This window comes from Blastomyces gilchristii (genome assembly GCF_000003855.2).
Source record: "Blastomyces gilchristii SLH14081 genomic scaffold supercont1.4, whole genome shotgun sequence".
NCBI classification, from domain to species: Eukaryota; Fungi; Ascomycota; class Eurotiomycetes; order Onygenales; family Ajellomycetaceae; genus Blastomyces; species Blastomyces gilchristii.
Window position 1 is genome coordinate 4,447,572 of NW_003101679.1, and position 27,244 is coordinate 4,474,815.

General features: G+C 47.9%; 8 protein-coding genes across 11 annotated transcripts; 5 read left to right on the forward strand and 3 right to left on the reverse strand.

Moving 5' to 3' along the window:
- The first annotated feature begins 178 nt into the window (after positions 1-178).
- Positions 179-4,765, forward strand: BDBG_03134 (branchpoint-bridging protein). Its single transcript, XM_002626911.2, has 9 exons — positions 179-738; positions 803-1,151; positions 1,277-1,490; positions 1,583-1,800; positions 2,104-2,327; positions 2,447-2,555; positions 2,617-2,819; positions 2,918-3,574; positions 3,665-4,765. The coding sequence occupies exons 2-9, from the start codon at positions 998-1,000 to the stop codon at positions 3,701-3,703; spliced, it is 1,818 nt and encodes a 605-aa protein (XP_002626957.1). The 5' UTR covers positions 179-738; positions 803-997; the 3' UTR covers positions 3,704-4,765.
- Positions 4,766-4,769: 4 nt separating this feature from the next.
- On the forward strand, positions 4,770-8,295 carry BDBG_03135. Of its 2 annotated transcripts, XM_002626912.2 has the most exons (5): positions 4,770-5,418; positions 5,779-5,927; positions 6,026-6,113; positions 6,213-6,709; positions 6,786-8,295. In XM_002626912.2, exons 1-5 carry the CDS (start codon positions 5,159-5,161, stop codon positions 7,625-7,627), a joined length of 1,836 nt encoding a protein of 611 aa, XP_002626958.1. In that variant the 5' UTR covers positions 4,770-5,158; the 3' UTR covers positions 7,628-8,295. The 2 variants fall into 2 exon arrangements, with proteins under 2 accessions (XP_002626958.1, XP_031577556.1); XM_031721123.1 differs by having other exon boundaries at positions 4,770-5,927; positions 6,786-8,032.
- A 169-nt stretch (positions 8,296-8,464) lies between these two features.
- BDBG_03136 lies at positions 8,465-14,828 on the forward strand. 2 transcript variants are annotated; one of them, XM_031721124.1, is made up of 3 exons: positions 8,465-9,151; positions 9,324-13,480; positions 13,546-14,828. In XM_031721124.1, the coding sequence occupies exons 1-2, from the start codon at positions 8,556-8,558 to the stop codon at positions 10,387-10,389; spliced, it is 1,662 nt and encodes a 553-aa protein (XP_031577557.1). In that variant the 5' UTR covers positions 8,465-8,555; the 3' UTR covers positions 10,390-13,480; positions 13,546-14,828. The 2 variants fall into 2 exon arrangements, with proteins under 2 accessions (XP_031577557.1, XP_002626959.1); XM_002626913.2 differs by having other exon boundaries at positions 8,545-9,151; positions 13,543-14,828.
- BDBG_03137 (uncharacterized protein) lies at positions 9,296-12,690 on the reverse strand. Its single transcript, XM_031721125.1, has 3 exons — positions 12,191-12,690; positions 11,990-12,107; positions 9,296-11,875 (listed from the first exon to the last, which is right to left on the reverse strand). The coding sequence occupies exons 1-3, from the start codon at positions 12,306-12,308 to the stop codon at positions 10,528-10,530; spliced, it is 1,584 nt and encodes a 527-aa protein (XP_031577558.1). The 5' UTR covers positions 12,309-12,690; the 3' UTR covers positions 9,296-10,527.
- On the reverse strand, positions 13,570-15,490 carry BDBG_03139. 2 transcript variants are annotated; one of them, XM_031721126.1, is made up of 3 exons: positions 15,140-15,490; positions 14,724-15,089; positions 13,570-14,612 (listed from the first exon to the last, which is right to left on the reverse strand). In XM_031721126.1, the coding sequence occupies exons 2-3, from the start codon at positions 14,756-14,758 to the stop codon at positions 13,835-13,837; spliced, it is 813 nt and encodes a 270-aa protein (XP_031577559.1). In that variant the 5' UTR covers positions 14,759-15,089; positions 15,140-15,490; the 3' UTR covers positions 13,570-13,834. The 2 variants fall into 2 exon arrangements, with proteins under 2 accessions (XP_031577559.1, XP_002626962.1); XM_002626916.2 differs by having other exon boundaries at positions 14,724-15,490.
- A 152-nt stretch (positions 15,491-15,642) lies between these two features.
- On the reverse strand, positions 15,643-18,232 carry BDBG_03140 (uncharacterized protein). Its single transcript, XM_002626917.2, has 3 exons — positions 17,295-18,232; positions 16,925-17,185; positions 15,643-16,834 (listed from the first exon to the last, which is right to left on the reverse strand). The coding sequence occupies exons 1-3, from the start codon at positions 17,574-17,576 to the stop codon at positions 16,118-16,120; spliced, it is 1,260 nt and encodes a 419-aa protein (XP_002626963.1). The 5' UTR covers positions 17,577-18,232; the 3' UTR covers positions 15,643-16,117.
- A 184-nt stretch (positions 18,233-18,416) lies between these two features.
- On the forward strand, positions 18,417-21,120 carry BDBG_03141 (glutamyl-tRNA synthetase). The gene is made up of 2 exons (XM_002626918.2): positions 18,417-18,964; positions 19,054-21,120. The coding sequence occupies exons 1-2, from the start codon at positions 18,713-18,715 to the stop codon at positions 20,926-20,928; spliced, it is 2,127 nt and encodes a 708-aa protein (XP_002626964.1). The 5' UTR covers positions 18,417-18,712; the 3' UTR covers positions 20,929-21,120.
- Positions 21,121-22,252: 1,132 nt separating this feature from the next.
- Positions 22,253-26,581, forward strand: BDBG_03142 (glutaminase). Its single transcript, XM_002626919.2, has 6 exons — positions 22,253-22,979; positions 23,032-23,396; positions 23,467-23,878; positions 23,968-24,970; positions 25,024-25,154; positions 25,264-26,581. The coding sequence occupies exons 2-6, from the start codon at positions 23,113-23,115 to the stop codon at positions 26,098-26,100; spliced, it is 2,667 nt and encodes an 888-aa protein (XP_002626965.1). The 5' UTR covers positions 22,253-22,979; positions 23,032-23,112; the 3' UTR covers positions 26,101-26,581.
- The last annotated feature ends 663 nt before the right edge of the window (positions 26,582-27,244 follow it).

The window sequence follows — 27,244 nt, forward strand, 5'->3', positions numbered from 1 at the left end:
CGGCTGTTTAATGGCATGACGTAATTTTGATTTTGTACTGGGTGTATATTTTATAGATAAAATTACATATCTAATCAGATTCAGATTACGTAATAATGAGATTTAGTTAATTAGGGGTCTAACCATACAAGGAAGGGCTGTGCGGCGCTAAGTTCATGACATTTGCTTCCCCAGTGATCGGCGCGGAAACATCCAATGCAGTGATAGTGGCTTATAATGACTTGCACTAAATACGCCAATTTTACGTGAAGCTTAAGGTGGGCCGTTAGCCGTTACTGCGAAAGGCTGTTTGTATCCCATTCTGCATGGGCATGGATATTGCGTGGATGGGATCGGCGACTAGAACCCCGCAAAAATGAAAAAATCAAATCAAGTATCACAGATATGCCATGAGGGTATGGTATGGGATGGATGTGAGCGACAAGGTAGTTACATACGGTGTCATTGTGATCTGTGATCTTGGGGCGGGCAGGGGGAGGCAGGCAGATTAACAAAGCCCAGCCCAGCCCTGTCCTGTCCTTGTCCCTGCCCACCCCCCCCCCACACTATTCCACCACATACTAAACTGACGACGTTGGTTGGTTGCAGCGTGGATGCCCCGGGTAACGGCCAGCTGGCTGGGACTCTGGGAGCTGAAGAAAGTATTCTGTACGGGGGAAATGTGGAGTTTTCTGCAGATGGTCTCTTCTTGGCTTGGATTTTATATTTTCTTCAGCATGGGTTTCATGCATGCTGACGGTACGTACATATGACATGGAACTCAATTCTACTCTACGGAGTCGAATTAACCCGATCCATTTAGAGTTCAATTTTCCTTGGCGAGGGCGCAGCGGCGGCGGTTCATATTACATAATCATGAAAATTATCACGTGATGCACCAAACCTATATTTCTGCGGCATCCAAGTTGCCACAACATGCAAACATTCATTCAACATCCCCAGCTAACTGACCTGATTAACGCCTGATAACCATCAGAATTTCCCACACAAAGAAATCATGTCGTGGCGTAACCAAGGCATCACAGGATCTAACAACATCCCTCTCGGCAGCCGCCGCAAGTTTGGAGGTGATGAAGACACCAAAAGCGAGGACTCTACTGCAGTTTCGACGCCAGATGCTGGCTTTAAGCGCGGTCGGAGTCCTGTGCGAGGTGAGTTAAAAGTCATTATGCGCGCGCCACCCTCCCCTCCCCTCCCAATCAATGCATGCTCTACGTCTACGTGCTCTTCATGTGCAAAAACAACGTATAAACTAACTCGTCTCCGTGATTACCAGCTGACCCGCCCGTTGACGGCGTGAAGAAGCGCAAGAAGCGCAACCGATGGGGCGATGCAGAGGAAAACAAAGCTGCCGGCCTCATGGGCCTGCCCACCCTGATCATGGCAAATATGACAAATGAGCAGCTGGAGGCGTACACGCTGCACCTCCGCATCGAGGAGATCAGCCAGAAACTTAGGATCAACGATGTTGTGCCGGCGGATGGAGACAGGTGCGTTATATATATACCTTTCGTGACTCGCGGAAGCTGGCTGTGTTTGTTGATCCGTTTCCTAACATGAATTTCGTTTTTGTTATGTATAGGTCCCCATCTCCCGCTCCGCAATACGATAACTTCGGTAGGCGTGTGAATACCAGGGAATACCGGTACCGGAAGCGCCTGGAAGACGAACGCCATAAACTCATTGAGAAGGCCATGAAAGTCATCCCTAACTATCATCCGCCGTCTGACTACAGGCGTCCGACTAAAACACAGGAGAAAGTCTATGTGCCCGTGAATGACTATCCAGAGATTAACTTCAGTATGATAACTAACCCTCTAACTCCTAACCATTCTGCTTTTTTTTTTTTTTTTTTTTCTCTTTTCTTATCTTGCTTTTTCTTTATTATTAAAGAAAAAACGACTCGAGCCAGCTCTCGAGTCGTTTTGGTTTCTCTGTTTCTTTTCTCTTTTCTTGAGAGAATTCTTTGTTTTCTTTCTTCTACCACTAACCCTCCTAACTACTAATGCACGCATTCGTCACTTCTTTACTTCTTTTTTTTGATGAAATCTTCAAAGACTAACACTTAGGCTACCACTCGCTCTTTTTTTTTTTTTAATAAAGTTGGCTTACTTATCGGACCTCGTGGAAACACCCTAAAGAAAATGGAAACAGAATCTGGTGCCAAAATTGCCATTCGGGGCAAGGGCTCCGTCAAAGAGGGCAAAGGTCGATCTGACGCGGCTCACACTAGTAACCAGGAAGAAGATCTGCACTGTCTAATCATGGCAGATACCGAAGAAAAGGTTAACAAAGCGAAGAAGTTGATTCATAATGTTATCGAGACTGTACGTGTTTTCTTTCTGCTCTCTTTGGGCCTCTCGCCCTTGGTTTTTCTTTTTTTTTTTTTTTTTTTGTTGGTCCTATTTCTTATATGCATATACTTACGGATTGGGGATGAAAATAGGCTGCATCAATTCCCGAAGGCCAAAATGAGCTCAAACGAAACCAGCTACGAGAGCTGGCGGCCCTTAACGGAACGCTCAGAGATGACGAGAACCAAGCTTGCCAGAACTGTAAGTAACTCATTTCCCCCAAGAAGAAATGACAACAGACATCTAACAATATAAAACTTAGGCGGTCAAATTGGTCATCGCAAATATGACTGTCCCGAGCAACGTAACTTCACCGCTAGCATTATTTGCCGTGTTTGCGGAAATGCTGGACACATGGCCAAAGATTGTCCGGACCGCCAGAGAGGGACTGATTGGCGTAATCATGGCCCTCCTGTGCAATCTGGCCGTCGTGGTGGCGGTGATGCCGTGGACCGTGAGATGGAGGTAAGTTCTGGCTCGATAAAGCCCTATTCTTCAATTTTCAATTTTCAATTTCCTCGTCAAAAAGAAAACTCGCTAACGCAAAAATGATGTTTTTATAGCAACTCATGCAAGAACTCGGCGGCGCACCGCCAAGCGATGACAAACCCCAGCGTCGCATCGAAGCTGGCCCTGGCGGCTATGAGCAAAATGACAATTACGCCGGTGGCGAACGTCCGCTGAAGCCATGGGAGCGCGGCCCAACCGGTGGACCTGCCCCATGGCAACGGCCAAGAGAAGAAAGGCCGCCTCGTGACGATTATCCCCCCCGCGAACACGGGGCGCCGCCCCCCTGGGCCGCTCGGCACGATCGTGGTGATCGCGGCGGCGGAGACCGTGGCGACAGAGAAGGTCGCGGCGGCGATGGTTATGGATATGGATCTCACAGCGGTGGCGGGTATGCCGGGGGACATGGCGGGGGACCCGGCGCACCGGGCGGACCACCTCCCTGGCAACAACAGCAGCAGCAGCCACGGCACCACGCACCAGCCCCAATTCCGCCTCCAGTTCCGGCAGCGGTCCCGGCAGCTCCAGTGGGACATGCAGGATACGGATACCCCGGTTACTCAGCTTTCCCGACTCCACAGCATATGGGAGCTCCTCCTGGCCTCAACGCGGTGCCGCCGCCACCACCAGGGATGGGAGCCATGTTCCCTGGCGGGTATGGTGCGGGTAGTCCGCCCCCACCTCCCCCGCCGGCCGACGGGCCACCACCACCAGTAAGTTTATTCCCGTTCTCCTTCTCGAAGTGAAATGTTTTAATTTTGAAGGGAGAATCGCTGACTTTGACCCTTTTTTGTGTTTAATAGCCTCCTAGCGACCAACCCCCTCCACCACCACCTGCGTAAATTTATTCCGTGGATCGATCAGATGAGACAGGATAAAAATTTGTATCGATGTGTTAAATTAAACTGTTTACTAACATTCCAAGGAAAAGGGTTTTTATTTTTATTTTTATTTTCTTTTATATCTTAACGCGAGTCCCCCAATTGAGGGTTTCTCGGGTGTTCTACTTTTTTAGTTTTACTAAAACAAAATTGTATCTTAGTTAATCACCAAGTCTCAGAAACACAGGCAGGTATTCTAAATATATATATACAATACTGACAGGAAAATATAATAAAAAGAAGAAGAAAAGGGAACAACAAGGAAGGAAAAGAACGAAAAGTTGGGCGTGTCAACTGTGAAGCTTTTTCCCCTTTCTGTCGTTCGACTGCGTTTACTAATTTCTGTCGACTGAAAAACTGACCGTTTAGCTAACCTGTTTGCTGATGCGTGGCATCAGCCATTATTATTGTAGTATCTGTTAAGGATATTAACCAGCTAGCTAACTAACTGAGCATTACTCCCCTCCCTCAAAGAATGGCCGAAGAGTTTACATTCTATATATATATATACTCCGTACATACAATTTGAAATACAGACGATGGTTTCAAACCAGCTCTCGTATCATCATCAGCCTTTTCTCAAGTATGTATGTATTATGTACATGTACATGTACATGTATTGGATGGACGATCATCTATCTCTACATATTCAGCTGCACTGCTATGTAAGTTGCCGGAATCTTTGCAATGGCTCGATGGATATCAAGGCGCTGGCCAAGTGCCAAGCTGGTGGTGGGATGATGGATGGATCGATGGGTCTGGCTAGAACTGAGAGTCGAATAACAGAAGATGAATGCGTCTCTTGCAGTAAGATGCTCAGACGTGGTCTGGATGCGCTTGCTGCTGGTTTGTAACCGGGCCATATACGGAGCGTAGATAGTTACTTTAATTGCTCAGAGGAATTTGTAAGAAGTTTCCTGGGATCTGCTGCTCCGCTAACTAACTAGTTAACGTTACCAATAATAATAAACTTCTAAGTTCTGCCTGTGCCAAAAAAATTAAAAAATAAAAAAAAATATGTGCAGTACATACATTTATTTAGCCCGATCAATCACACCCAGCTGCGATAAGACACGCAGTAATCTGATAAATAGAGAGAGACTGGAGAGAAGGCATCTCAGTCTTTTTTATTATCAAACCTCATTAATTCTGAACAAAAAACAAACATATTAATATAAATTGGAATTCCTCTCTTTCATGCATTCGCCAGAGGGGAAACATCCCCCAGAATGAAGGAAGACTCATTCTCCCCACCCACAGCGCCTAATTTCCAATTTCCAATTTCCACTTATCATCTTCATCATCTCCATCATCCTATCCAGCAGCCCCCGCCGCGCTTCCAGCAATAAAGGCCGTGGAAGAGCCCCAAACATCTCCTCTCTCCATTCCGCGAAGTGACATCCCCACCGCCCAACTATGGCAACGGATGTATCACACGCAACGACCGCGGTAGTGACAGAGGAATCTAAGCCGGCCCGGACGCGCTCAGGTCCTTCGAGCTCGACGGCGACGACGACGAGAAGGACCTCCCGCGCCATAGAGAAGTGGTGGCACGTTCATTTTTTCCGGGGCATGATTGGCGATGTCAAGAGGCGGGCGCCGTACTATGCGAGCGACTGGAAGGATGCGTGGGATTACCGTGTGGTGCCGGCGACGGTGTATATGTATTTTGCAAAGTATGGCCCAGAGAATATGAATTTTCTTTCTTTTTTCTTTTGGCTTCTTCCTTTGCCTGATGATTTCTGTTCCGCATTTTCCTGCTCTTTCTTCCCTCCTTGTCATTCCCTGCCTTCTACTTTTGCCCTGCCATCATGTGTTTTCAATTCGAAACTCCTCGAAGGAAAAAGGGGGGAATGAAGAAGGAATCATGGCTATTCGTTGCCCATGATATTGCCGAACTGTCCAGTGAGAGGGACAAACAACAATGAGAAGAAAATGGAGAAAATGGAGCAGTGCGCCCAAATGCAGAGCTTCTAAACAGCCTCCACAGATACACACGATGTTGGTAACGATAGGAATACTTACTGTACCTGCAGCATCTTGCCCGCTCTTGCATTTTCCTTGGACATGTTCGAACAAACAGACATGAGCTACGGAGTCAACGAGGTGTTGTTGGCCTCGGTGCTGGGTGCAGTCGTCTTCGCTTTGCTTGCAGGCCAGCCCTTGGTTATTGTTGGAGTGACAGGTTAGTAGTACTGTACCTATTGACATCGTCATCGCTTGGTATAGGGAGTTATCCAGGGGGAGTGGGTGTGTGCGTGTTGCTAACATACCAGTTCACAGGCCCAATCACCGTCTTTAACTATACCGTTTATGATATCATGTCCCCAACAGGCACCAACTACCTGGGCTTCATGTGCTGGATTGGAATGTGAGTGAACAAACCTACACGGGGATCTAATGCATTATGGCATGGACTCTGGCGTCGTGCATGGAAAAGATACAACAGATATTATTAACACGGTTCCAGATGGGCAATGATAATGCATTGGATCCTTGCAATTACCAACTCCTGCAACGCTCTGACATATGTCACCCGTTTCTCCTGTGACATTTTCGGATTCTACGTCGCATTCATCTACCTGCAGAAGGGGATCCAGGTCCTCACGCGCCAGTGGCGCAAATCCGGCGAAGCCTCAGCCTACCTTTCCATCATGGTCTCTCTTCTTGTGCTCATGTGCGCCTACATCTGTGGCGCGGTCGGGGAAAGCAATTTCTTCCAGCGATATATCCGAAAATTCATCGAGGACTACGGTACGCCGCTCACGATTGTGTTCTTCACGGGATTTGTACACATAGGCCATATGAAAAACGTACCCATTGAAACGCTGCCCACCACCAAGGCTTTCTTCCCGACTCTCGACCGCAGCTGGCTTGTTAATTTCTGGGATACGGACGTCGGGGACATATTCCTTGCAATACCTTTCGCCGTGCTGTTGACAATCCTTTTTTACTTTGATCATAATGGTTTTTAATCATACCCTTTTTTTTTTCTTTTTTTTTTTTTCTCCCTTCTCACAGCCGATACTAATCTATAAGATAGTCTCATCCCTGATAGCTCAGGGAACGGAGTTTCCGCTCCGAAAACCCGCTGGATTCCACTGGGATATCTTCCTCCTCGGTTTAACGACTGGCGTGGCCGGAATCCTTGGCATCCCTTTCCCCAACGGCTTGATCCCCCAGGCACCCTTCCACACCGCTGCGCTGTGCGTAACCCGCCAGGTCGCCGACGAAGACGAAACGAATAAGGGCAAAACCGTGCGCGTCATCGACCACGTCGTCGAGCAGCGATTCAGCAACCTGGCACAGGGTCTGCTGACGCTGGGTACCATGAGCGGGCCGCTCCTCGTCGTCCTTCACCTCATCCCGCAGGGAGTAATGGCGGGCCTCTTCTTCATCATGGGCGTCCAAGCCCTTCTCGGCAACGGCGTGACGCAGAAGCTAAAATTCCTCGCCCAGGACAGGAAATTCACCCCAGCATCCGACCCGCTCAAGCGCGTTGAGCGGAAACTGGCCATCTGGGCGTTCGTGGGGATTGAGCTTGTCGGCTTCGGCGCAACCTTCGCCATCACGCAGACGATCGCCGCCATCGGGTTCCCCGTGTTCATCCTCATCCTCATCCCCGTCCGGACATTCTTGCTTCCCCGCTGGTTTACGCAGGCGGAACTCGCTGCCCTCGATGCGCCCACGGCCAGCCCCTTTACCATGGAGAATGTGGGTGGAACGCACGGGTATGGAGACAGTGATGTAACGGTTACTCCTGCGTCCGAGCAGGGTGGTGGCTTGTTCAAGTCTTCGGATTCTACGGTTGAGGATGAGCTTGAGAGGGGGGAGTCGTATGCGCTGCAGGCCAGGTCTGCCATGCGCCGGGGCGAGTCGAGGTGAGAATTAGTGTGTTGTGCTGTGTTTTTTTCCCCTTTCGATGTGCGTAACTACATATATTTTCGTTTGTTATCAGCGGCCTCTACTGTGGATGATGGATGTTGCATGCAGATGGCTATGCTACACTAGATGTATACCACCGGGTTGGGTAACTTGAATTTTTAACATGCCGCGTGCCGCGCGAAGGGCTGGCGGGGAAAGACGGGGGTTTATCTTTGTGCGATGGAAATTAGGCCTGATTTCTTCTCTCTTTTGTGAGATAACGATTTGTGGCCAAGGAAAGAGATGATTTAATTTTGCAGATAGAGCGTGGGATGGATACATTGATGGCGTCACTTTTCTTTTCCTTTTAGTCCCTTTACTTCCGGCCGTTTGTTTGTTTGTTTTTTCTTTTTTTCTTTTTTTCTTGAAGAGTTTGCTCTTGGGTTACATTACTGCGGGCTCTAGTCCTAGGAATATTCACGCTCTCTTTTCTTTCAGCTCTTGATGGTTTGTTTTCTTGCTTGCTTTCCCTTTTTCCCCACTTTCCTAGCTTTCTCATGGCCGCTAGCATAGTGTTTGCGTGACTCCGAGCAAGGGGGGCTCTGCAACTTCCGTAGGTTTGGTAGTATGTCAGTAGTCACCGCTTTGGAAATTAGATTTTTCTTTTTCAGACTAATTTTAAATTTTCCCTTTATTTCCCTTTATTGTATTTTTTTGAAATAGTTTAGGCAAAGATACCGTGGCGGGCTGTGGCTCAAAGCAGATACACTTCATTATTCTGTGCCGAATGATTTGCATGCATGGGCTGGATGCCAAGAGTCTGGGGAACATCTTCAGGGCTTCGTGATCACGTGGATTGATCAACTTCACCGCCTTTGTCGGAAATCGGCAGAATATTTTTCAGGCTCTTAGGAAAATATTTCGATAGTAACTAGTATCATTAAGCAAGATGGCTCCTTCAAAACATATAGAAACCGAATTGGAATCGGAGCCAGAACAATACCATTCCCCTACTGCGGATGATTCATCTAGCGAAGACAATGGAGTCGAAATACCAGAGCTAGCCCGCCCGTCCAAAAGGCGTCGAGTATCATCATCATCATCCTCATCAAGCTCCTCCCCAGAAGCAGCGAAACCACCACCACCAGCAACACAACAACCCCTCTTCCCAACCATCTCCCGAATAAAAAAGAAACCCACAGAGCCCGGCAACAACACCACCGGAAGAAATAATGGGAACACCATCATAACCGCAGACCCCATAACCGCCAAAGATGCCCTAGCAGCCGCAGCACCATCGGATGGCTCGTCGTCATTTGCCTCCCTCGGCCTTGCGCCATGGCTTGTAGGCTCGTTGTCGGTAATGGCTATTAAACGGCCGACAGCGATTCAGAAAGCGTGTATACCGGAGATTATAAAGGGGCGCGATTGCATTGGTGGGAGTAGGACGGGTTCGGGGAAGACGGTTGCGTTTGCGGCGCCGATTTTGCAGAAGTGGGCGGAGGATCCGTTTGGGGTTTTTGCGGTGATATTGACGCCGACGAGGTACGTGCGGAGTTGAGTTATTCAAAAAGGGGGGGATAAGTTCTAAAACGGTAGATTTGGTGCAGTTTGGTTGATGAGAGTCTGGGGAGACATACCGTTTTTATCATTTTATTTATTTATTTATTCATTATCTAATATATAAGGGTTTGCTAACTTAATTTTATAAATATAGGGAATTGGCTCTGCAGATATTTGAGCAAATCAAAGCTATTTCTGCGCCGCAATCTCTGAAGCCTATTCTCATTACTGGTGGAACCGAAATGCGGCCGCAGGCTATTGCTCTCTCACAACGCCCTCACATAGTCATTGCCACACCTGGTCGTCTTGCGGATCATATAACCAGCTCCGGAGCAGATACGATCTGCGGCCTCAACCGCACACGCGTCGTCGTTCTCGATGAAGCCGACCGGCTTCTAGCATCTGGACCCGGAAGCATGCTGCCGGACGTGGAAACCTGTCTCTCCGCGCTCCCCCCTTCGACAAGTCGCCAAACACTCCTCTTCACAGCCACAGTCACCCCGGAGGTTCGAGCGCTGAAATCCATGCCTCGCCCCGCGAACAAGCCTCCGATCTTCGTCACTGAAATCTCTACAGAAAACCAAGCTACCATCCCGCCCACGCTCAAGCAGACATATCTCCAAGTGCCCCTGACCCATCGCGAAGCGTTTCTCCACACCCTCCTATCGACGGAAGCCAACGCGCCAAAACCCTCTATTATCTTCTGCAATCGAACGAAGACGGCAGATCTCCTTGAACGTATGCTGCGGCGCCTTGGTCATAGGGTCACGTCGCTACACAGTCTTCTCCCGCAGTCGGAACGTACTGCGAATCTGTCGCGTTTCCGTGCCTCTGCAGCCCGTATATTAGTCGCGACTGATGTCGCTGCTCGTGGCCTGGATATCCCCAGCGTAAGCCTGGTGATAAACTTTGATGTGCCCCGCAATCCGGATGATTATGTCCATCGTGTTGGTCGGACGGCTAGAGCTGGGCGGGAGGGTGAAGCGGTTACGCTGGTGGGTCAACGTGATGTGCAGCTAGTTTTGGCTATTGAAGATCGTGTCGGGAAGAAAATGATCGAGTGGAAGGAGGAGGGAGTTAGCATCGAGGGTCGCGTTGTGCGTGGTGGAATTATAAAGGAGGTGGGAGAAGCGAAGCGGGAGGCTATGGGTGAGGTCGAGGAAGGGAGGGATGTGCTTGGACGTAGGGTGAGGAAGTTAAAGAAAATCCGCCAGAACTGATAAATCTTTGTCTCTTTTTCTCTTTTCTTTTTCTTTTTCTTATTCTTCTTCCATATCTGTCTCATTCGTCAATTTTATCGTGTTCAGTTTCCCCTCCCGGTTGTTCATCAAGCTGCCCCCAGGAAACATAGAAGCCCCTTAGTAGTCGTAGTACCACTTTGGGGCCCGACGGATCCTTTTTGGCCGGCGTTCTGTCTCCGCCTGCATTGGAGTTGAAGTCTCTTTCCGTTTTATTTTCCGGCTCGTCGGCGCCTTTGCCTCAGCTCCCTCCTCCAGAACCATATCCTGAGTTTGACTCCGGGCCTGAACCTCTGGCGCGGAAGAAGCGACTACCTGTTCACCACGAACAGCCTGAGATGTGATACCGGCTGGCGCAGCGTCAGGAATGTTCTTTCTACTTCTCGTTATCCTGTCTGGTTGCATCCTGGGATATTCTCCGGGCGTGGCTGCTATGTGATGCCACCGAGAAGCTCTGCCGCTCTCGATTGCTGCTGGGAGAACCGTTTCTTGAGCGTGGGGCTCCTCTCCCTTGTTTTCCGGTAAATTGAACTCTTTTTGTTGATTTGGAAAGATGTCCATCTCCAATACCACTCCTTCTGGGAGCCCCCGCCCGGCTGAGCGACTCCTAAGCACTCTTCTTGACTCTCCCTCATCGCCCTGGACGTTGAGAAGAGCATGATTATCGTCTAGAAACTCCCCATAATCACCTTCTGGAGCCACAGATTCGGTACCACCACATTTTGAAGGCGACTCCGTTGCCTGTTGATCCGGTTCGGGAGCAATGTTGGCCCTCGGCGCAAGTCCACCCTCATTAGTGGATGGTTCTTGTGGTTGCCTCCATTGGTTCGCTCGTGGCTCATCCTCCACTGTCTCACGATTTATGGCCTCACTTCCTCTCGTGGTTATCTCCAAAAGCAACGTGGTTGTGGTTTTGAGTGCGCATTTCCTTTGTGTAACTGGCTCTGCTTTAGCAGCTCTCTCTCCTGGTTTCGGGACAGGGTTAGCTCCTAATGCCACGTCTCTTCTCCACCGGTGAATCTCCGGGCTAGATACCGAAACATCGTCGGATCTCTGCCTCTTGACCACCGCTGGTTCCTTTGGTCTCGCGCTACTTTGCTCCCCGCGTGAACATTTATCGCTTGGACCTTCTTCGGGTGCGGAGATGACATCGTAAGGACAATATTTAGGGGAACCTGAGTCTGCTCCCGCAGTGCTTTCCCCATTGTCCATTGGCAGCACCTGTATGCCGTGGCTATCTCTTAACCCTTCTGCACCTGTTATAGGAATGTCTCCCGTAATTTTATCACCTTCCGAGGCTTTGACCTCCCCTTTACTACTACCGGACCCTGGGCGCCGTTTCATCTTCAACCACCCCGATTTATCCATCCACCTCCCCGTTTCCACGCCCCATGAGAATCGAGTGCCAGAATTATCATCTTTTCGTTCGGGGTTCCCCACAGCTTCGTACCGACGATAGATGGCGCGCCTGGTGCCCGCAAAAGACAGAAAAGAAAAAGCATCATTAGATCTTTCTTCCTCGGAGTAGACGGGTAAATCTCAGGGAATAAAAAATTGGGCGTCCACAAGGAACAAATCTCACAGTGGCTTTTCTCCTTTCCAACCCAATTGTTCACGCCAAAAATCTGTGCCCTGACCTCTCCCTTCATAATCACCGGAAAACAATATCTTACATCCTTCTGCCCACCGACAGCGCATGACTAATAAAATGGTCAGCTTTACTTCGTGCTTGGGAGCAAGAACGAATAAAAATCAAGTTCAAATCAATTGTGATGGCACTCACCTTCCTTCGACTCAACGGTTCTGAATATCCCCCCGGCATTCGCCTCTGATTCTGTGCATATACCCACCTGGGCTGTTCTTTCCGTCGCCTTCTGTCCCCTCCTAGTTACAGGCGGCATTTGCCCGATCCTGTTGGATAAGTTTCTGTATAGAATTGCCGTGATGAGATTCCGTTCCCCACGCCTCTCTTTTCTCGGCCCTATGGAGGTATTTATTTATATCTGAAACTATCCGGAGGGCCTTACTTAAACGGCCTCTTTCACCACCTCGATGCCCTGTTTCAAGCAGTGGAGATATCGAAGAAGGGGCAACAACGGCGAGTTAAAACTGGTATTAAGTTAGTATGGTTGAGAATGGTGTTTTTGGTGTTTTTGGTGCTTTCCTTTTTGCCTCTATTGTTTAACAATGGCGAGAAAGAACCTGGAGAATTTCCTAGAATGACATGACCCAGGGAGGGGATCTATCCGGGAATCTCCAGTTCTCTTTTACTTTTTCATTTTGGCTTTGATGGGGCTTAAGCTGCATGCGTGTGGTAACACTCGGTAGCTTGCTCTCCTGCACAACGCCGGAATTGCAAACCCCGAGTAGAATATAGATTCAATATAGTGAAATGAAACACAGCGCAAAAGAATGTGTGTGGCCTGTTGTGTTTAAAGGTTCATCATAATCTACCATATACCCTGGAGCTGCCTTTCTTGCTTGTTCCTCTTGTTTCAGTAATAATGGCCATTGTTTGAAGTCTCATTCTTCTCGTCTTTATTTCTTTATTTCCCCTCGGTTTCGTGGGCTCGGGAGATTCATTTCTCTTGTAGTCTATTTTAATTATTTAGCCTAAGCTAACTATAATTTGGTCGCCCAATATCATCAGTAGATTTTAGATCTCAGACCTTCAGCTACATAGTTACATACTTTTACCTACTCAACCTAGAGCAAGCTCCTGTAAAGAACAAGAAATGAGAAAGGAAACAAAGAAAGTCAAGTTTCCACCATTAAGACTCTGCCCACCCATGCAAACCCACCCTTCTCCAAAAAGCACCAGTAAACGAACCACAGCCAAAAATTTAATATCACACCTGAAAAGTCTCCGGGAACATGCCGTAGCGATGCCATGTTTTAACCAATGCATGACTCCTACAGGACCTAGATTACCTATGGAATCAAGACATTATGCGCTCAGGAAATACCACACTCAGATCTACCGTGAAGAAGTATCTGCTCTGCCGGACAACTCCGCATATACAGTTATCACGTATCTTTTCAGAACTATGCCCGCGCGGGGCCCGGAAACCTGGCAACCACCCCCCCCCCCCCCCAGCGGGACGAAGATGACCTTGCTAATGCCGAATTCAACAGCAGACACATACGGGGATCTGGGATGGCTACGACTTTGCCTACGAGCTGGTCACTGTCTACGGAGCTCGAGCGGCTAATAACCTACAGGAGGTGGAGGATGAACATGGCTTCAAATCGGCGCTGAAGGTGCCGTATTTTACTTGTCTAGGTCGAACAAAAAATCTGGCAAGGAATTCAATGCGTGGCTTGCATTTGGTTATTAACTAATATTAATGCAGTTGATGGCTTAAGATAAGGTAGGAGGCGCTGAGATGGGTCTGATGCACGCTATTTGCCATAATAGCGTTGAAGGTTATTTATTTCCACGGTGGGGACCAGCAACAGCTGTGCGAGGGGTCCCTTTCGCGCCCGCTTGCCTGCTCTCCTGGGCACCACCAACACCCGTCTTTGCCCTGGCTTTCTGATCGGCCTTATTGGCCTTCCTAGCAGCTGCGGCGGCCGCTCTTGCAGCCCTTGCAGCCCACTGTTGTTCCACATAGACCTCCCTCCGCCTCTCAAGCAGATACTCATAAATATCCGCCTCGTACTCTGCACACTCGGCCTTAAACGCCTTATACGCCCCAAAATTGCGCAAGCGGCGCTCAAACAACGCATCTCCAATACTGCGAATAACCAGCATGCGCACCGGCGCCGACTTGGGGAAATTCGCATACACCATCCGCACATCGTCGATGTAGATCTGCTTATCCGCCATTCGATTCATGCGCACCCACATGTCATCCTGGACGGCGTAGACGTCCAGGATCTCTGCCGCTTCGAGGATGCGGGTGTACTTGGCGAAGGGGAGCCGGTCGATTTTGGCGTACCCATGCCGCGCGCCCTTGCAGCAGGCCAGCATCCATCTAAAAACCACGAGATGGGCCTGTGCGACGCCGCCGTATATGGTTACGGCATTAGTGCCGTTGCAGCCTTTGCGGGCTACAGTGGGCTCGTGTTTAGCGGGGAAGCAGTCTTTGATATAATAAGAGAAGTGGGTGGCTAGCCACAGGGGATATGTGTCGTAGATGGGTTGGGGAGTTGCATCCTGAGTGCTGGCGTGGAGGATGCGGATTTTAGGTCCTCCTAGGAGACTGGACATGGTTAATTATTAATGGATGGTTGATCGAGAATAAGCAACGGGAATACCGTGAGGCAATAGATAATTATATCATATGCGGCTTGTTCATGTAGGATTTACTTACTAGCTCATGCCAGGGGTTAGATAGACGGGAACCATTTTGAATATGGATTCTCCGTTCAAACGAGGTCTTAGAATTCGGCAGGCGGGACAAATGTATATGATATATTTATCCTCAATAAACTGGACCCTAGAACCAAAGGCTCAGATAACTAGGAGGACTATAGCAATAGGGTAATTTGATGCTGGATCTCAGTTGACAAACAGGTGTAACCGATGTCCTCCTGGAAGTGAGTCCGGCCTGGCATTTGACGTAGCAAGAAGACAAAAAAATAGATATGTCGTAGTTGGAAGAAGGGGAAAATGAACGAAGAATAATATACTGAATGCCAGTATATATATGAATAGCGCAAGCCCCATATGTCGCTTGCTATAGTTATAGATCAGTAGTGAAGTGCGATATAAAGGAATACTTCTCACATCTTTGGAGGGTGGCACCGGTGCCCATTTATTTCATTTTCGGTCATACTAGAGCTTTGCCAAAGTATAGAAGCTCGATTCTCTCAAGCCAGCAACATGATATTCACGATGGTTAAAGCTATATAAACCATGATGAGTGAGATAGAACTGAATGATGAATGGATAGAGCAAGGTGTGCAGCTATCCTGAGGGAATGGAGCAGCATCGTCAAACAATAAGTTGTGTTTGCTCCACTAGAAGCAAATCAAACCTCAACGAGGGAATCAAGAGAGGCAAAATGAAAGGTGTGAAATAGCCTGTATGTGTACTTGATATGGCATCATCCCGGCCTACTTAATAGCCTTAGAGAGCGATCGCGGTGTTGTATATTTAAGATCACGACGATGATGAGGATGAGCGTGACAAAGTTCCGTCATGTGACCATTTCAGGGGGTCCAAGCTCGCTTCAGGGGCAAACAAACCTTGAGGTCGAGAAATGATATATGAAACAGTGCAGGATGGAATCGGTATTGTCAAAATGTATTATTAAAGTCGTTTCTCTTTCTAGTTACTTAGAAAACGAAAATTCTGCTTCTTCTTTATCCTTTATCCGGGTATTCTGCCCCCAAACCGACCAATTCGCAACGTATCCAGCAAACAAAACAAAAAACATTTCTCCTCAGATTCAAAATCCTGCGTGGGGAATCTCATAATAATCTTCAACTTCATGCAAACTAACCCTCCATCTCCGCCCATTTCTCACCTAAACAGTGGCCTGTCATATCGTACACAAGAATGAAAAGAAAAGAAGTACAAAAAGAAATCACATAGGGAATTAGAAACGAAAACCAGAAACATATCCACATCCATTCCTACTCAACGAGGGACTAAAGGGAAAAGAAAAAGAAAACGTTTCTCGACCACCTCTTTTCATGCAAAAAATTTTGAACATCATGATCGATGAATGAGCTAACCTTGGACTAAAAGCTATGATTTTTATCACCCGGTCCACTCGTCCAGATTATCGAACTCAGTAGTAGTCTTCATCAGCTTCAGAAGTCCATCAAGTGCTTCTCCCTTCTTGGCCTTGGCAATCATCTGGTCCACAGAGCACATTTTCGCGTTTCGCTCGATGACAATGGGCGAGTTTCCAGTGTGTGGTGGGCTGCAGGGCTGCATTGGCGAGGTGGGGATTTCTACAGGGTAGTTGTTCCCATTTCCGTTGCCGTTGTTATCGCTGCTGGTGGCTTTGCCGCTGTTGACATCACGTATGCCTCCGGTCTGCGTTGGGGTCAACTCATTTTCCATGTACCCGCGTGCGTGTGTGTGAGTGTGCCCGTAGCGGTTCATCTCTATCTCCATCTGTCTCTCCAGCTCAGACTTCCCAGGAAAGTTTTCTCCCGCGGTTGAACCAGGGGGTGAAAACAGCATAGTATTAGGCGCGTAGCGAGCTGAGTAGCTCGTCGGTTGCAAGATGGGGGGAGGGAGGAGTCTGGGCATTTTGGCTCTTGGAGTCAAGTCTTCGTCCCCATCACCTGCGTATCTGTGTTTGCTGGCTGGCCGTGGGAGGGGTCGCAGCGGAGGAGGGGGGTAAGGACGATCACGGCTGTTGGCTTGTTCCTCGAGCGCTGACAGTCGACGATCGATCTCTTTACGTTTGGGCTCTTTGATGTTCTTCATGGCTGCTTGGACGCGGCTGCGGAGGAGGTTTGCTTTCTGTGCGAGCGTTAGTAAAAACAATCTGTTGCATGCTGTGACAGCTAGACAGTTTTGGTTTTTTTTCTTTCTTGTTCAAGGCTTGCTAACCTGTTGGATGAATGCTTTTCTCTTAGCAGGGTCCGTTGGCACGATCGAAGCTGGTGCTGCTTCTGCTACTTTCGCAGTCGTTGTTTGTGTGGGACTTTTTGAGGAGGAAAGGGGGGCATTAGGCGAAGACGTGTTGCTCCCAGATTCAAAGCTGAGATTGAGGAGAGATGACATGGTGTCACTCTGCTGTGAGGATGTGTTCTTGAGACCCTTGTTGTCATCAAAAGCGGGTGCGGGTTGAAGAAAGGAAGAGGAGATGATCTGTGAGAAGAGTCTTAGTGTATAGTCCTGTTTCTTCTCATTCTCTCACTCATGTCATGTGTTGCTTCTTTTTGTTTATTATTTTTCCTGGGCACATAATAACACATACTTGTTTATCTGCTTCTGTACTAGACTGTGTGTTATTCTCTTCATAGATGTAGAACTCCTCCTCCCGCCGGGCCTGGCTAAATGAACTCTTTGTCGAGCTGGATCTGTTCTGAGCGGAGTCCACCTGGTCAATTGACCTTTTCTGGCCCGCTAGTACTGAGGGAGACATCGAAGATATGCTCGACTTGCTCGTGGTATGGGAATGTGAAGGGATTAGAGACGCGTTGGTTGATTTCTCAACCAAAACGCGTCTTTCAGATTTCATGGGACTCGACGGTGGCATTATGAGTGTATATGATATAAACGAATCGACTGCGAAGGCTACGGGTAAGAAATACGGACGTGGAGGGCAAGTCGTGAGTTTGTGGGAGGGGAGGGTCTATATGGGATTTCGACTATAACAGAGGTAGGTATATTATTAAAGTTCAGTTGACACTCCGCAGACGGAGAGGGAAACGAGGGAAATTGGAGGAAGAAAAGAAGTCGAAAACACACTGCGATGGGCCTTCTATAACCAATTGAACCTGAAAAATGTGCAAGGGGAGAAAGACACACAATTGCAGGAGAAAGAAGTGCGGGCACCATCGCGTGTTGAGAAATGGGCTATCTCCGCTAGTTAACTATGGATGCGCGCTTGGGATTGGGATTAGTTAACTATCTCACTAGCATTGCACAACTTCACGACTTGTTTTGGCGCGTGGGAATTTCGGCGCCGGAAAAACCTGACACACTGCGCGTTGCTGGCGTGGATACAATTCTTATTAGTATTACGGAGTATTATTATTATTGATGTTGTTGTTCTTCTTGTTGTTGCATGATAGGAAAATAGAAAATAGAGCCTGATGAAAGAGAATCAGCTTGCTATTTAACTAAGTTACTGCATAATGGTAAGCAAATGTTGGTAGGGTATTAATATGGTAAGTTATTATGAATCCTTTCACTTCTACTCCGTATAGAGTAGGGAAAAGTTCAATATCATAAAATAGAAGGGCAGTTCTTTGAGACGAGATGCGTCTAAGTAGAAGTAGAAGTAGCTCTACTCCGTACTCCGTGGCTAATAATAATAATATTAAATAATAATGATGAAATGGATTGTCGTGGTTGGCAATTTGCGGGTGTTGGTTGATTGCCCCGCTAAAACTAGTTTCTACACCACACCCCTCCTCCCTCCCTCATCTGGATTGAGGCGCCGTATTTGTCCAAATAGACCACCACCAACCCAGTCATATTGGTGGCATTGACTCACAGACACCTGGTGCGCATTCTCTTTTCCACCAGCCTGGGGACATATATTTACCGGGGAAATATCAACCACATCCGTCAGCTCCGCTTGCCCAAGCTCAGCCTGCCGCCAATACCCCTCCCTCCATTCCACACACACCTTGACAGGATAGTAAAAATACTGACGCCCTCACGACTATGTCTCAACTCACCGTTGCAGCTAAGGCAAACAATGCCTTCCTTCTTCCAACACTCCTCGCTATCAACTATGTCAAGCAGATCCTCCCAGGCACTGACATCACCGTGGGATTCGAGGATGCCGAAGCCATCGGATCCCAGGGTGCAAAGCTGGAGCTCAAGACAGACGATGGGAATACAATTTACGACGATGATATCCTAACACATCTGGAGAATATCTATGAACCTCTGCAGACTGGGAACAAGGAGCAGGTTTGTGCAATTACAGCTACACAAAAATTTCGTCCTCCTACTACTCAACATTGCTAACCGCAAAGTATTTTTTTAAAAACGAAATTTAGGTTGATGAGTGGCTGAAGCGATCAACTACTTTGAGGCCATTGGATTTCAAAGCATTGGACCAGCCCTTGAAGGAGCTCGATTCCCATCTTACCCTGCGATCGTACATTGTTGGCTATTCTCTTACCCTGGCAGACCTTGCCGTGTGGGGAACGCTTCGTGGAAATAGAATTGCTATATCAGGCATTAGAAAGGCCGCAACACCAACCAGCCGCTGGTTTTCATTTATCGAAACTGCCTACCCTTGGGTGACCATCGCCGTGGCTGAGTTGAGTGCCAGTGCCCAGAAAAGAAAGGCTGCTGCAAGTGCCGCTGGTGCAAGCTACAACATTGGCTTGCCGAATGTGGAGAACGGAGTGGTGACCCGGTTCCCGCCAGAGCCATCTGGATACCTACATATCGGACATGCCAAAGCAGCGCTTTTGAACGATTATTTCGCCCATGAACAAAACAAGGGCACCCTGATTTGCCGATTCGATGATACCAATCCTTCCAAGGAAAATCAGGAGTTTGAAGATGCGATCAAGCATGATTTGTCCCTGTTGGGTATTTATCCGGACAAAACCTCTTTCTCCAGTGATTATTTCCAAGAAATGTACGAGTACTGCATCAAAATCATCAGCGACGGCAAAGCCTACGCTGATGATACTGGGAAAGAGGTGATGCAGGATGAGCGGTTTAACGGCATTGAGAGTAAGCGCCGTAACGAAAGCGTGGAGGACAACCTGGCACGGTTCGCTGAGATGAAAACCGGCTCAGTGGAAGGTCAGCGCTGGTGTATCCGTGCAAAGATCTCGGTTGACGACTTGAACAAAGCGCTCAGAGACCCGGTCATCTACCGCTGCAACATGGAGCCGCACCATCGGACTGGCAGCACATGGAAAATCTATCCGACATACGATTTCTGTGTGCCTATCCTGGACTCCTTGGAGGGCGTGACCCACGCACTGCGGACTACTGAGTATGGTGATCGAAACGCACAATATGCCTGGATGCAGGAGGCTCTTGGCATTCGCAAAGTCCATATCTGGGACTTCTCGCGCGTAAACTTCATTCGTGCGGTGCTGTCGAAGAGAAAGCTGACGAAGTTGGTCGACGAGGGAGTTGTCTGGGGTTGGGACGATCCGCGCATGCCTACGATCCGGGGTATCAGACGACGGGGCATGACCGTACCAGCCCTGCGCGAATTTATCCTCAAGCAAGGCCCAAGCCGAAACGTCGTGAATCTCGACTGGACTCTTTTCTGGGCGACTAACCGCAAGTATATCGATCCTGTGGCCCCACGCCATACCGCCGTTGACAAGCAGGACATTGTCCCAGCTACCGTCAGCGGGGCTGGTGGTGTGCAAACCGCCGATAAACCAAAGCACGGCAAGAATGCCGAGCTGGGCACCAAGAAGGTAATCTACAGCCCTAAAATCATCCTCGACCAGGCCGACGCCGCCTCGTTCAAACCAGACGAAGAGATCACCCTGATGAACTGGGGCAACGCGATCGTGCGCAAGATCAACAGCGACGCGGCCACGGGCAAGATCACCAGCCTCGAGCTAGAACTGCATCTGGCCGGCGACGTCAAGAAGACGGATAAGAAGGTTACGTGGCTAGCACAGGAGGGCCAGGACCTCGTCCCCGTCGAGCTGGTGGACTTTGACTATCTCATCACCAAGGACAAGATTGAGAAGGATGAGGACATCCATGACTTCTTGACGCCGCAGACGGAGTTCCGGTCTGAAGCGTTTGCGGATTGCAATGTAGCGGGGTTGGCGGAGGGGGATATTATTCAGTTTGAGCGGAAGGGATATTTCAGGCTGGATCGGCCGTATAAGGATGGGAAGCCTGCTGTTTTCTTTAACATCCCCACTGGCAAGACAGGATAGTGTTCTTGCTCGATTGGCAAGGGGCACGGGACCCTGCGGAAATGACAAGGAAATGAAACAAGGTCGATAGCTTTTTTGGGTGTTATTTAATCAATGTTACATCTGACAGAGAATAATATAAAGACAATAGGCAAAAGCAATGTGAATATTGATAATAATGAGAAAAATATAATTCATTCCTTTCTTACCCAACCCAACCCATCATGTTCACAACGGTTTATTTTTCCCGGGCTATCATATCTCCAGGCACAACCCCATGCGTTTCTTGCTTTTATATATGTATCCCATGATCGACGATCCGACGACTGCAAGGCAGTTAGTTGTCCGATCAATCTTTTTTGTTTTCTTTTCTTTTCTTTACTTTTTCTTTTTCCTTTTCTGTTTCCCGCAGAATCTCCAGTGCCCACTCACCACCACATTGTTTGCCTCTCAGGGTAGTTTAGACGGGGGCTCAACTGTGAACATTCAAAAGCACGAAAATTTTTCGTTTACTCCAGATGAGGCCCTTCATGTATTGTCATTATGACACCCAGCCCGTGCCCCCAGGTAGGTAGAGTGCATATATTGATTTTTAATCTTTTATTTTATTTTATTTTATTTTATTTTATTTAATTTAATTTAATTTTTTTTTTTTTTTTTTTTCCCTGCGTTTTCCTTCGCATTTATTCTCGAGAAGATCTATCTATCTATGTACAGTACAGTACATCCCGGAGCAGCCTCGCATGTTTCAAATAATGTCTTGCATCTGACGACCCGAGTCGCATCTTAAAGATGAGCATGGGCGAGGTGTTTTTGTCGGGTGACTGAAATGAAAACCTCACAAGGCCTCACCAGAAAGGAATTGGTCATCGCAATGGTGGGGAGAGAGAGGCTGAGGCTTGGGGATATTGGTTATATAGCTATTATTAGATTTGGCCGAGCTGCTGGATGGAAGATACATTGCAGCGATGACATTGTACGGAGTACTGTATATCAACAATGCAAGGGCCAATGTCTACCTGCAGATTTGTCAAGCGTCAGACGGAGCAGTGATAACCTATCGAAGTGTGTGTTAGAGGTTGTACGGCGTGAGAGATATGCAGGGCCAGGCGTGGGTTTTTTTTTTTTTTTTTTTTTTTGTCCCTTCTTTGGGTCGAATAAACAAAATTGAACTTTGAAGATGGGCTTTCTTTTCTCGTTCGTTTTATTCTATCTCCCATCCACGCGCGGTACTTGATCAGTGATGGGGCGGGGAGACTGTATACAGTAGATAGTGGGGAAGGGAGGGGAGATAATCAGCGGGCTAAACTTATAGTTAAGTTATCCGGTATTTAAGCCGTGTAGGCTAGGGCAGCGGCTAAATAGTTCTAGATTCCCCCCGTCTTCCGTTCCATCCATCAACAAGTTTTGGGATGGTTGTACAGGTACATGCATGTACTGTACTGTACATATATACATACTACACAGAGAGCGAAACGGGGAGTTGGACTCAGCATCAGATATTTTTAACTATGTTTTGGTATCTTATGCCTGATGGGTGGAGAAGGAATAATCAACAGCAGTAAGTTAACTAACTATGAGACAATGGGGATAATAAACCTGCCCTTTTTCAAATCATTCTTGTTTGTTGATGCTCGAGCGGAACCGCGGGAAGGAGGAAGTCAATCTCTGTTTTCTGTTTTCCTTATGCGCTTCATCCATTTCCCCGTTCTCATCATCATCTGTCTGTCTCCTCTCTCTCTCTCTCTCTCTCTCTCTCTCTCTCTCTCTCTCTCTCTCTCTCTCTATCTACCCCACGCATCACCACAATTTCGAGTCATTCTTTGGGCAATTTTGGGCCACGCATCATCGAGCAACCAGCGCACATATACAGCGTGTAAATCGCCATTAATATAGCGAGCGGGGCTGGGATCGGCTGCGGCTCCACTTGGCCTGACTTCTCCGCATGACCTTCATTCATTGACCAAACCTAACCTCCTCGTCGCTCGCTTCTTCTTCTTCTTATACCAACTCCCAACTCCCAACTCCCTACTCCCTACTCCCTCTCCAGCCGCTCTGGTTCTTCTCTTCGCGTTCGTTCTCCTCCTCCCCAGCTACATCGCAATGCTAACTAGGAGGTCATAGTATCTTTAAACAATACCCCTCCATTCCCCGGTTACATCCTTATCCCCCCCAGCTATTTTGTGGTGGAGCTGAGCTGGCACCATGCGATGGTTACTCACTCCGCTCCTTGGGGCAGCCATCTTCCACTCCTTTCTTGTTGCTGCCTCCCGCCTTACCCCTCCCGTTCTCCCGTTGGTAGTGCGGAATCCATATCTTAGCACCTGGCTCGCCAATGCTCGAGATGACCCGTGGGCTCACTGGCCCATGTTCTACACGGGAGAGCACATGGGACTCTCCCTAATGGCCTCTGTCCCTGACACAGGATATGTATATCCGCTGCTTGGACGCCCTCAGGATTCATTGACTCCAGTTACGGATGAGTCTGGGTATGTTTACCTGCTGCCAAATTTGGAAACGTAAGGCACTTGCTTGTCTGACAAGAGATAAATCACATAGCTACAATATCTCGTATCCTACGTATCTGGGTGCGAAGTACGATGCTTCCACTACCAACCTAACCTACTCCATTGCCACATCCCCATCTGGAACGTCAGCAGAACCACTTCTCATTACGCTGTCATTCTTGTCACCCATTACTCCGAGTTCTACTCTTCGTCAGTCCATCCCTGCTGCGTATGTCACTGTCTTTGTCAAGGGGAACAGGAATGTTCATATCTATATGGACTTGAACGGCCAGTGGGTCAGTGGCCACCGGGGGGCTCGCATTGTATGGGATTTCGACCGTATAATTCCCGACGATGGAGGGCCGCCCCTTAATAGATGGCATGTCAAACGCGAAACGGAACAACACTTTACGGAGCACAATGACCGCTCGGAATGGGGCAGCCTGTATATCGTTGCACCAGAGGTAAAAATCCCCCCTCCCCACCCCAAAGCTGGTTTGTTCATTTCGCTTAATAGGAATGTATAAAATGCTAAATAATTCAACCCACCCAGGGTGTTCGATACGAATCTGGGACTTCTGCTCTACTTCGCAAGCGGTTTGCAAGGACTGTGACTTTACAAAATGTCAATGATGATATCTTTCGGTCGATTATGGACCAGGAGCCCGTCTTTGCCTTTTCTAAGTCATTCTCTCTCAATGCGTCAGTCGACGAAGACGCAACTGTTTTGGTGCAAGACAAAGTCACGTTTTCCATTGCTCATATCCAGGATCCGGTTGTCCAATTTGCTGCCGCCCGCGGCTTGACCATGATGAAACCTCTTTGGCAGTCTTGGTTTAGAAATGTGGACAACCTTCTTTCCTTTCACTACTCTGACTTCCAAAATGCATCCACACTTGCCGCACGCTACTCTAGTCAACTCGAAATTGATGCGTTTTTGTCCGGTGCAGAGGATTACGTTGACATTGTCGCTCTCTCTGCGAGACAAGTTCTCGGTGCGACGTCATTTTCAGGGACGGCCGAGAATCCGATTCTGTTCCTAAAGGAGATCTCATCCAATGGAAACTGCCAAACAATCGATGTTATCTTCCCCTCTTTCCCGTTTTTCCTATATACCAATCCCAGATGGCTTGTCTACCTTTTGGAACCATTGATAGAACATATGCTCAGCGGCCAGTATCCAAACACTTATGCGATGCACGACCTGGGTACTCATTTCCCTAACATTACCGGCCATCCAGATGGAAGAGATGAATACATGCCAGTAGAAGAATGTGGCAATATGCTGATAATGGGACTGGCCGTCGTTAACTCGCTGCGATACCCCGCAAAGAGCTCTGTGGTCCCCGCTGTAAACACTGAAGATGATGAAAATGTTGGCATATTTCCACTCGTAGACCTTGAATCATGCGGCAGTATCGATAAGCTTGATAGCCCCTGGGCAATGACGCCTGACGCAGGTGATAAGGCTCAGAGGTGGGTCAAAAGGTCCTACAAGCTATGGAAGCAATGGACCGGATACTTGGTCGAATTTTCTTTACTCCCTGAAAATCAACGTACGTCTGTCCTTAAGTTGTTCTATGGCGATCGCTGGCTAATTCGCATGTAGTATCTACCGATGATTTTGCTGGATGGCTGGCACTTCAAACAAATCTTGCACTCAAAGGAATTATTGGTATCAATGCAATGAGCGGGCTTTCCTCAGTTGTCGGGAATAAGGATGATTCTAGGTACTACAAGGTATGTCCGAGACTAGAGATTGTTACTTTTCTTTATTTTATTTTTATTTTTATTTTTTAAATCTGGGAGAAAAAAGGAGCTATGTTAATTTTAATTATATGTTTAACAGAATATCTCCGACACGTACATCGCGAAATGGGAAGAGTATGGGTTCTCGAGGGATAAAACTCATGCTAAACTTTCCTACGACTGGTATGGTTCTTGGACTACATTGTACAATTTGTATGCAGACTCCCTTCTCTGTTTCCATTTGGAAGGCTCGGGGAGTAGTCCTTCAAGTGGGAATGAAGGTTTCGACCACGGCGACCCGCAAAAGCCCCTTGATCCGCCAAAGAAGGACCATGAAGGTTTTGTACCTAGGCGGGTTTATGAACGGCAATCAAAATGGTATCATTACGTGCGCCAAAAGTACGGGCTGCCGTTGGACAGCCGTCATCTTTACACTAAGACGGACTGGGAGTTTTTATCGATGGCAGTATCCAGCAAAAACGTTCGCCATGAAATCCTTCAGTCGGTTGCTAAATGGCTCAATGAAACCGCGACAGACCGCCCCTTCACGGATCTACATAAAACCGAAGGTGACGGCGGATTCCCTGGGCCCAATTTTTTCGCTCGCCCTGTAGTTGGTGGCCATTTTGCCTTCCTTGCTCTTGAGAGGGCATGTAATGGGAAAGCTATGGCTGGTTTGAAGTTCTTGGATGATGAAGTGTTGGAAGACGGGCCCCCAGCTTGCCAAGGTGACGACTGCCCAAATGACAATGATCATTATGATGAAGACGATGAGGATGAGGATGAGGACGAGGATGACGAGTATGATGAGGATTATGACGATCATGATGACTACGATGAAGCAGCTGCTGGCGTTGCAGGAAGGAAAGGAACTCAATTCAGAATGGTGGCCAACATACCCAATGCAAACAATAGATGGGCTGCTCCTGGTAATTAGCACCGCTGCTGTTTTCATGATGTTAACCATGCGGCATTTCTCTTTCCTTTTTTTCTTCTTTTTCTTCTTTTCTTCTTGGTGCTGGGGGTTTACCTTGGGATTATTTTGGCTTTTTCCTGGATTTTTTTGCCCTTTTTTGCTACCCCGCCTATGGTATATATATGTCTTTGATCGGTTTTGGGGCTTGCTTTGATTGTTCCATTTTCAAGGCCAATGGCATATTTTCTTGTAGGCTTCCTAGTACGGGTAGTTACGGACTAGCGCCCCGCACCACACGCATATAACCCGAGTAGATAGCTACCAATAACCAATACAGCCACTCAGACGTCCAACAGGTTATGGCCCGGATTGCTTGTTTTTTTAATAACCTTCCGCTTTTTCATTTATCTGAGGTATAAAACATCTTGCGTTCTGCATCACTGAACTGCAGAAGGATCCTGACATAATGTGACTGTTTTGAAAGCCTTGATTGCGGGGAAAACATCGAGTCTTGATAGAGTGTTTTTGAAAGCTTTGATCGCGGGGGAAAAGGGTTGAAAAAATTGATTCAAGGGGGGGGTAAAACGATGCCTCCAAGAACGCGAACTACTGCAGGATTGTTGGACACACCTGCAAGCAATATGAATGAGAACAAGCATGAATATGAGCAAGAAATATGCTATGATGTGAATGATGATGGAATGTATAATATATGGAAAGACAGGACAGATAGATAGAAGCACTCATACAAAAAGCTAGGGCATAAACTCAACTTCTCTGTCAAATACTCAGGATGCTTTGTCAATGAATGTCAAAAGGACGCGAAGGACGTACGTCGAAGACCAAGCTAAGCTGTATCTGAATGGATTGAACTGAACTAGTTGGAATGGAAGAGCTCCATCCCTCACGGATGCCCATCTATCTGATTCTCCAGTAAAAGATATATATATATATACTCGCCAAGGAAGAAACAAGTGCGCGCCTCCTACAATCTTCTGGTACCGGAGCGTTTCCTTCCCCTCGACGATATATATCCATGAGCAGTATTCATATTTGGAGGTAATTGGCATGGCAAGTGGTTGGTTAGCTTACCCGCCCAACCGGCTCCCATTCAAATATCAGACAGAGTAGGTCAGATTGGATTATGATGTTTTTTGCATCAAAA

Excerpts from the sequence above, each read along its gene's own strand:
- BDBG_03134 (XM_002626911.2), top strand. The coding sequence starts at position 998 with ATGTCGTGGCGTAACCAAGGCATCACAGGATCTAACAACATCCCTCTC. Across the intron at positions 1,152-1,276 it reads CGGTCGGAGTCCTGTGCGAG|CTGACCCGCCCGTTGACGGC; the intron begins GTGAGTTAAAAG and ends CGTGATTACCAG. Across the intron at positions 2,820-2,917 it reads CCGTGGACCGTGAGATGGAG|CAACTCATGCAAGAACTCGG; the intron begins GTAAGTTCTGGC and ends ATGTTTTTATAG.
- BDBG_03140 (XM_002626917.2), bottom strand. The coding sequence starts at position 17,576 with ATGCCACCGTCGAGTCCCATGAAATCTGAAAGACGCGTTTTGGTTGAG. Across the intron at positions 17,186-17,294 it reads GTACAGAAGCAGATAAACAA|ATCATCTCCTCTTCCTTTCT; the intron begins GTATGTGTTATT and ends CTCTTCTCACAG. Across the intron at positions 16,835-16,924 it reads GAAAAGCATTCATCCAACAG|AAAGCAAACCTCCTCCGCAG; the intron begins GTTAGCAAGCCT and ends ACGCTCGCACAG.
- BDBG_03139 (XM_031721126.1), bottom strand. The coding sequence starts at position 14,758 with ATGGTTCCCGTCTATCTAACCCCTGGCATGAGCTA. Across the intron at positions 14,613-14,723 it reads CTAACCCCTGGCATGAGCTA|TCTCCTAGGAGGACCTAAAA; the intron begins GTAAGTAAATCC and ends AACCATGTCCAG.
- BDBG_03142 (XM_002626919.2), top strand. The coding sequence starts at position 23,113 with ATGCGATGGTTACTCACTCCGCTCCTTGGGGCAGCCATCTTCCACTCC. Across the intron at positions 23,397-23,466 it reads CCAGTTACGGATGAGTCTGG|CTACAATATCTCGTATCCTA; the intron begins GTATGTTTACCT and ends TAAATCACATAG. Across the intron at positions 25,155-25,263 it reads ATGATTCTAGGTACTACAAG|AATATCTCCGACACGTACAT; the intron begins GTATGTCCGAGA and ends TATGTTTAACAG.
- BDBG_03141 (XM_002626918.2), top strand. The coding sequence starts at position 18,713 with ATGTCTCAACTCACCGTTGCAGCTAAGGCAAACAATGCCTTCCTTCTT. Across the intron at positions 18,965-19,053 it reads AGACTGGGAACAAGGAGCAG|GTTGATGAGTGGCTGAAGCG; the intron begins GTTTGTGCAATT and ends AACGAAATTTAG.
- BDBG_03135 (XM_002626912.2), top strand. The coding sequence starts at position 5,159 with ATGGCAACGGATGTATCACACGCAACGACCGCGGTAGTGACAGAGGAA. Across the intron at positions 5,928-6,025 it reads GGTTATTGTTGGAGTGACAG|GCCCAATCACCGTCTTTAAC; the intron begins GTTAGTAGTACT and ends ACCAGTTCACAG. Across the intron at positions 6,710-6,785 it reads TTTTTACTTTGATCATAATG|TCTCATCCCTGATAGCTCAG; the intron begins GTTTTTAATCAT and ends TCTATAAGATAG.
- BDBG_03136 (XM_031721124.1), top strand. The coding sequence starts at position 8,556 with ATGGCTCCTTCAAAACATATAGAAACCGAATTGGAATCGGAGCCAGAA. Across the intron at positions 9,152-9,323 it reads GTGATATTGACGCCGACGAG|GGAATTGGCTCTGCAGATAT; the intron begins GTACGTGCGGAG and ends TTATAAATATAG.
- BDBG_03137 (XM_031721125.1), bottom strand. The coding sequence starts at position 12,308 with ATGCCGCCTGTAACTAGGAGGGGACAGAAGGCGACGGAAAGAACAGCC. Across the intron at positions 12,108-12,190 it reads AACCGTTGAGTCGAAGGAAG|TCATGCGCTGTCGGTGGGCA; the intron begins GTGAGTGCCATC and ends CCATTTTATTAG. Across the intron at positions 11,876-11,989 it reads TGGAAAGGAGAAAAGCCACT|GCGCGCCATCTATCGTCGGT; the intron begins GTGAGATTTGTT and ends TGCGGGCACCAG.